The 8,043-nt window shown below is 40.9% G+C and overlaps 1 protein-coding gene and 1 pseudogene across 1 annotated transcript in view; both read left to right on the top strand.

The window, feature by feature from the left end:
- LOC107182345 overlaps positions 1–2,150 on the top strand; it is a 2,948-nt pseudogene extending 798 nt beyond the window's left edge.
- Positions 1–8,043, top strand: part of SLC26A8 (solute carrier family 26 (anion exchanger), member 8) — an 85,668-nt gene that overhangs the window by 35,461 nt on the left and 42,164 nt on the right. Inside the window, exons 5-6 of the mRNA XM_006759050.2 lie at positions 2,749–2,913; positions 4,148–4,297. Of these exons, the coding sequence (XP_006759113.1) occupies positions 2,749–2,913; positions 4,148–4,297 (315 nt within the window). The remainder of the gene's footprint in view (positions 1–2,748; positions 2,914–4,147; positions 4,298–8,043) is intronic.

Raw genomic sequence — 8,043 nt, 5'->3', positions numbered from 1 at the left:
ATTTAAAGAACTCCGAACCAGATGATAAAACTAACATTTATTGCCGTGTTAGTTACTATTCAACACTTTACATGTATTATGTCTTTTGAAAATCATAAGAGCTCCTTTGTGAGGGTGGCTATCACTTTGGTACTCATTTGAAGGAAACAAGGTATAATGGGATTAAATAAATTGCCCAAGGTCACATAGCTAGTAAGATCCCAAACTGGGACTCAGACTCAGAATGCTCTACCTCAAGAATTTGCGCTCTAGATAATTAAAGTGAAAACTAATAATAAAAGTGAAGGGTTGAGTATCAAAAGAAGATGAAACAAAGAAATAATCTTTAGTTGGATTGTGGAGTTGTCTGGGAAGGAAATAACCATTTATTGAGACGTTCTTTCATTCACTGAACATTTAGTACTTGTTTTCTATAAGAAGGCAGGTAGTCTTAATGTCACAGGACAACTCTGGTTGCCTAGAAAACTATGTTAACACAGGCTCTGATACCACATAGCAGCTGGGCACGAAAGAGCTTTATGGTTAAGTATAGATACTTGCCATTTACAAGGTGGGAGGAAAGATGGCTTGAAGACGAGTGATATGTATTTGCATCTGTCACTATGTTCAGATTTGAGCTAAGTGTTTTCCATGTGTTGTGTAATGTAATCCATACAGAAACACTGTGCTGAGTGCTATTCACAATTTACAGGCTAGGAAACTGAGGCTCATGAGAATTTAATTCACTTGTCCAAACTCGCACAGCCAGTGAGTGTCAGACCAGGATTGAAGTCACATTCTCCATCTCCAGGAATCTTGCTCTTTTCATCACACCTCCTAAATAAGGGGAGTTTCACTACACTCTTGAAAGAGGTGATGGACAGATGGGCAGAGATGGCAAAAAAAGGAGGGGTTCATGCATCAGCACAGAAGTAGAAATCAGACATTCACACCAAAGTCAGGAGGCAGATTGGCCTGACTAGAGTAGAGGAGAGTATTGAGTTGTAATGACGGGAGATTAAGGGGGACACACAGCCCCAACTGACAGGAAGCTTTGAAACAAAAAGCTTTTAAAGGTAAAAGGTTTACTTTTCCAAGTTTGTCTTCTGAGCCCTTGTAGTCTAGTGGAAGGTGAGTGGTGACAACAGTGGGCTTCAAGACTTTCCTTTTCCTTTTCCTTCTCTTCACTGGGCTGTGCTAGTTTTCTTAACCTACCCTCTCAAGGGCATTGGGGCCCACGCTTTATCCATCAATTTTCCAACTGTGCTTTTTATTCTAAAAGATGGACACGTATACTGCAAAAAGCTCCAATAACCAAGTATAAATGATAAAGTGTTGCCACCAACTTTTCATCCCATTCCCCAAAGGTAACTTCTGTGAATACTTAGATGTCGCTAGTTTAGACCCTTTGCATATTTAGAAATATACATATATATAATTTATTTTATAATATGTTACATAACATTTAAAATTTGTATCTCTATATTATATATCCATATGTGCATGTAAAATGCAATGTTTTATACATATATGCAGTATATAGATAGAATCCTGAAGACAGAAATTCAGTTGAATCATTCTTAGTAAAGATAAGCGTGAAAGGCCAAGTGTGAGCTGGAACTTGGGTTTTTTTAATTGTCTTTTCCTTTGTAAAAAGCTGCTTTCCTCACAGGGATGTTAATATCTCCCGGAGAGAGTGACTAATGCAAGGCCTCTTTAAGAAGGCAATAGCTTGCCCCTCTCTTTCTCGGCGCTGCCTACGGAGGTGGCGGCCCTCAGACCCCTCGTGAAACCCAAGATTGTCAAAAAGAGGACCAAGAAGTTCATCCGGCAGCAGTCAGACCCATATGTCAAAACGAAGCGGAACTGGCGGAAGTTCAGAGGCGTTGACAATAGGGTGCGTAGAAGATTCCGGGGCCAGATCCTGATGCCCAGCATTGGCTATGGGAGCAACAAGAAGACAAAGCACACGCTGCCCAGTGGCTTTCGGAAGCTTCTGGTCCCTAACGTCAAGGAGCTTGAAGTGCTGCTGATGTGCAGTAAATCTCACTGTGCTGAGACTGCTCACAGCGTCTCCTCGAAGAACCACAAAGCCATTGTGGAAAGAGCAGCCCACCTGCCATCAGGTCGCCAGTCCCAATGCCAGGCTGCGCAGCGAAGAAACTGAATAGACAGATTGTGTACACATTGTACTTATGTTAATAAAATCATTAAATTCTGCCATCTGGCATTTCTGCCCTGGGAAGAAAAAATAAATAAAAAGGCAATGGCTTATTCTGATTAGTCTGTGACTGTTAACCTTAAGTCAACAAGGTCAGTAGATTCTAGGGCAGGATATTAAGCTTAAGTGCTTGCAAAGAAAGAAAGAAGACCCGGCTGGTGTGGCTCAGTGGTTGAGTGTCCACTCATGAGCCGATCGGTCACACTCTGATTCCAGTCAGGGCACATGCCTGGGTTGTGGGCTCGATCCCCAGTAGGGGGCATGCAGGAGGCAGCCGATGGATGATTGTCATCATTGATGTTTTTCTCTCTCTCTAAAATCAATAAAATATATTTTAAAAAGGGAAGTGTGGTCGAGTGCCTGAGGGAGCCCCAAATGAATGAACGCCAAAGACAAATTTCAGCTGATGAGAGAAAGAGACACTGCAGTTATCAAAGGGGCCTAACTAACTTTCTTGTTGGAACCCCTTGGAGAGAACTTAACCGGAGCCATTGCTGGTCTGATGACTTTCTGCCTCTGTTTTTCTTTTTCATCTGAACCCCCTGCAGCTATTAATGGGCATGTTAGGTTTTGGCTTCATAGCAACCTACCTTCCGGAGGCGGCCATCAATGCCTACCTGACTGCCGTGGCACTGCACATCATCGTGTCCCAGATGACTTCCATCCTCGGGATTATGATTAGCTTCCACGCTGGTCCTACCGCCTTCTTCTATGTGAGTAATTTCTACTCTCACCCAAATTACCGATGTCCCACCCCCTGCCCCCAACAGACTCGGACCCAAGCGGAGAGACTCCTGCACAGGCAGCAGAGTCAGGAGGGCCCTGGAAATAATCTTCTCTCCCTAGATTTAGTGTTAATTAATTGCAAGTGCCAGTTGGACTATTTTTCTGTTTCATTAACCATGTTGCCCCGCTTTTTAAACTTACATGACTTACAAAAAAATTGGATCTTTAAGATAACTATATCTATCATAATTCTTCCCATCACATGCCTCATAACAGACGTGTATCCCTAAGACATCTAAAAAATGTAAACTGCTAAGTAGTCCCCAAATGCAAAAACGGCACAGGAGCCAAGCTAAAGTACACATATGGTCTAGGAAAATTAATAAAGAATAGGCTAACAAACAGAACTCCTGGGTCCTTTGTGTTATACTGAAATGTATGAAGTCTGTTCTTCTTTATTGGACATTACTATCACTTTCAACTTAAAAAATACATATCTACCCACTTGGTCAAGACTTTTGTGTCTAGCAAAACTACATAAGGACTTCCTTTTTTTTTCTTTCTTTTTTTTTGTATGTTTGTTTTGTTAATCCTTACCTGAAGACTTTTTTTTTCATTGATTTTTAGAGAGAGTAGAAGGGAGGGAGGGAAGGGAAGAGAGAGAGAGACACATTAATTGGTTGTGTCAAACCTGTAACCCAGGTAAGTGCCCTTCACCGGGAATCGAACCTCTGGCCCTTCGGTGTGCAGGCCAACACTCTAACCACTGAGAAACACTGGCCAGGGCTAGGGACTTTTTTTGTTGTTATTAATCCTCAGCGGAGGATATTTTTTCCATTGATGTTTTTCTTTTTTAAAGAGAGAGAATGGAAGGAAGAGAGGGAGGGAGAGACGGAGGGAGGGAGGGAGAGAGGGAGAGAGAGAGAGAGAGAGAGAGAGAGAGAGAGAGAGAGAGAGAGAGAAAAACATAGGTGTGAGAGAGACACATCATTTGGTTTCCTCCTGCATGGCCCAACTGGGGCCAGGGATCTAGATACATACTTGCCCTTGACTGGGAATCAAACCCCCATCCTTTGGTTCACAGGCCAATGCTCTAATCACTGAGCCACAATGGCCAGGGCCAAGAACTTCTTTTTGAACTAATCTAGAAAGAGCGTCATTTTCTAGACTTAGACAATTATATATCCCTTTCTAAGCCTCTGTAATTTTGTTTTCTTTCAGAACATAGTTAACTACTGTATATCTCTCCCAAAAGCTAATTCCACCAGCATCCTGCTATTTCTAACTGCTGTTGTCATTCTGAGAATCAACAAATGTATCAGAATCTCCTTCAATCAATACCCCCTTGAGTTTCCCATGGAGGCTTTCCTGGTAGGTGTTCTGATGTCCCAAATTCATGAATCGGATCATTTAAAATACCTATCTTTTAAAATATATAAATAAGCAAGTAGGAAAGAAAACACTGTAAAAACAATGATTTTTTTGAAACATGTTGAATTGTGACAGAGCTTTAAATGTATTTAGTTTTAAGTACTAGCTTATATTTGTAAAACATACTTTTCTTTTTTAAAATAAATCTTTATTGTTTTTTCTCTATATTGTTGAAAGCATTACGTATGTCCCCCTTTCCTCCCCCATTGACCTCCTCCAGCCTGCCCTTGCCCTCCTCCCCACCCAGGCCTGCACCACCCTATTGTCTGTGTCCATGGGTTATTATATACGATTACAAGGTCTTTGATTGATTACCTCTCACCCACCCACCCGCCCCCATTTTTGATCAGTTTGTTTTGTTAATTAGATTCAACATATGAATGAGATCATGTGATACTTGTCTTTATCTGACTGACTTATTTCACTTAGCAAAAACATACTTATTTTCAAAGGATTTTTATCTATTGCCTCTTTTTCATTCTATTTAAAAATAATTACAGATGATGTGTTATAGAATTAAACCTGTATAATTTTATTAACCAATTTCACCCCAATAAATGCCATTAAAAATAAAATTTTCCCCTCTTATGAAAGTAATACAGGCTCAGCCTAACAATTTTGCAAAACATAAAGAAGAAAAAATAAAAGAAAGAGAAGAAACTCCTATAGTTTCACCCACCCAAAGTCAACTACAGTGGATACTTTTAGATTGTCAGTTATTCCCTCTTTCTTCCAAACAAATACTTGAGAGGCCTATCTATGCTCGGTGTTGGTGAATTTCCACCTTCTATGCAGAAGTTGTTTCTACGTTAGTATGGTTGCACTCATACTGTTATTCAGCCTCGTTAATTTTCACCATGCTGCAGTGAAGACACTGAGGGAGATGAGTTGTGAAATGCATTGCCTAACCCAGCGGTTGGCAAACTGCGGCTCGTGAGCCACATGCGGCTCTGTGGCCCCTTGAGAATGGCTCTTCCACAAAATACCACGTGCGGGCACGCACGTACAGCGCGATTGAAACTTCGTGGCCCATGTGCAAGAAGTTGGTATTTTGTGGAAGAGCCACACTCAAGGGGCCAAAGAGCCGCATGTGGCTCGCGAGCCGCAGTTTGCCGACCACTGGCCTAACCCATGTCACTAGTAAGTGGTAGAGCTGGACTCACTACTGTCTAATAATAACACTTCTTGTTTCTTTTAAAAATCCACTGATAAAATTTATCTTTTGCAGTTATAACTAACATTTTTATAATGATAAAGACATGTTCATAAATACAGCTTAGGGTTTTTTAAAGTCAGCATTTCTCATATTGGGATTGCTGAATCCTTGGATGTCTTTAAAAATTCTTTTCCCTTTAAGAAGTGTTCTGTTGCAGAGGTACTTACAGCTCACCAAATATCCGTGTGTCCCCCTATATTTCCCAGCCACCCCTGAAGTTGGGCAAGACCATGTGACTTCGGAGCTAAACCATAGGAGAGTAGGTCTGAGTCCCCATGTACTTGCTTCCCCTGCTGTGATAATCACCGGGCTGTCTGTTGAGATGACAGAGTTAGTAGATGGAATTAGTTTGGATCCCTGCGGTACCCTTTGCAAAGAAGCTGCCCTAGAGAGCCAGTGGACTTTGTGCAGGCAAAAATAACTTTTATGTGTTAAGGTCTCATGGCTTGTATGCTGCCACAGCATACCTAGCCTGTACTTTCTAATTCAGGTCTATGGCGTTCATGATTGGAAGACTATGGGAACTGCTGGAAATTCAAACTCTCATCACTGTTGTCCACCTCTTACAGAGGTGTATATTCTTTCTTCCTTGGAATAGTTGAAAAGCTATTAATTTACAAAGGGCAGAAGCTGAAAGGCTGCTTTTACAAAAGACTTTCCAAAACACTGTACACAAATAGTGGTGCCCTGGCGCCAGGAGTGGAGCCAGGGACAACCTCTCCTTTTCATGGAGCCCGCCCCGTTCTGGCACCTTAGCAAACCAAGGCTTTGGGGCCACCAGCAGATGGCATCTGTGACAAAGACATCTCCTCTCTCTCTCTCTCTCTTCCCTCTCTCTCATTTCAGCTTTATTAGGGTGTAATTGACATAAAATTGCAAGATATTTAAAGTGTGCATCACTGTGATTTGACATATATGTACATTGCAAAAGGATTCTCCTATCTAGTTATTAACACATGCATCACCTCACATGTTTATCTTTTTGGGGGTGGAAGATGAGAATACTTTAAGCACTATTCTTATAAAATTTAAACTCTGCTCTCTTATCAAATTTCAATTATACAACAGAGTTCTCAACTATAGTCACAATGTTATACATTAGTTCCTCAGACATTATTCATCTTATAGCTAATGATTTCATTATTTTAACCTTTGCCCAAGTACCACTTATTAACACACTGTGCATACCGCATAGAAATCCCTAAGACATACGCCAGGGACCGCACATTTTTGGGCAAACTGCACGTTATTTAAATCATCATAATGCACTTTAGGTGTTGTTTTTCACTCATTATAACATTTTTATTTACAAAAACAATTAAACAATTAAAGTTCCTAGTACTTTTTTAACGTATGGTACTGCGTAAAACATTTTCCTCTATGAAGAGGCACCAAACAAATTTACATAAGTATCTAGATTCGCTCCTTTTTCCATGGGCATGAAAAACGAGAACACTCGTGAGCGGTACGAAATGTGTTAAGACAGGGAAGTAAGAGCAGAGAGAATTCTGTGGGTTGACTGTGGCTGACAGATTGGTTTGTGGGCCACAGTTAAGACGTTCCTGTGGGGAATGCTGTAAATAAGTAGGATGCACCATGAAGTGCAGCGACAGAGGAATTTGAGGTTCAGCAATACAAGGAGTTGAAGACTTAGAATTATTGCAAATTAGGTAGTAAACTTTGTTGTGACTTAATTTATACTCAAAGGTTATTGAAACCTATAATATGCTAGTTATGCTGTAGCAACGTACAAGCCATGAGGTCGTAACAGATAAAAGTTATCATTGCCTGCACAAAGTCCATTGCGAGTTCGATCCTGGGTCAGGGCACATGCAGCAGTCAACCAGTGAGTGCATACATGAGTGGAATAGCAGCTCTCTCTCTCTCTCTCTCTCTCTCTCTCTCTCTCTCTCCCCTCCTCCCCTGCCCCCTCACTTTCAAATCAATAAGTTAAAAAATATTTTAACCTATGCATTAAGTTTTATTGTCTCTGGTTTAATTTGCTTTGCTGTGAAATCTTTATGAGGTATAACAATTGCTAGGTTATCTGTTTTCCTTCTAGTTGAAATGCAAGGGAAACTTGCCATTTTAGAAATCAATGAATGAGGAGGAGAAATGGCAAGTAATTGCCTTGCTGAAGATCTGCTATCAACTGTTGTTCCATATTATTAAGGATTAGTCAGTAATATGATTCTCAATATACCTCAACAATCCCCCAACAGACTTATTCATATTGGCACAACGTACCTAGATCTAAAAAACTTGTAAAACTGAGGCCTTGATACAGCTATTACCTGAAAACAAGTTTGTATTTGTTCTGGGTGTTTAAAACTGGTGAGGAAAAACAAGCCCAGGGCACCCATTCGTTCCCATTATGTGGCAGAGAGCAAGGCTGGAGTTGCTTTCATTCTGGCTCCAGTGCTAAAACGAGCTTCGGGAACTAAGTCAGGGCAGACTTCTCTTCCTTGCT

This window comes from Myotis davidii, unplaced genomic scaffold, assembly GCF_000327345.1.
Source record: "Myotis davidii unplaced genomic scaffold, ASM32734v1 scaffold1036, whole genome shotgun sequence".
Lineage (NCBI taxonomy): Eukaryota > Metazoa > Chordata > Mammalia > Chiroptera > Vespertilionidae > Myotis > Myotis davidii.
The sequence above is the reverse complement of the archived record's forward strand: the minus strand, read 5'-3'. Positions and strand labels throughout refer to the sequence as shown.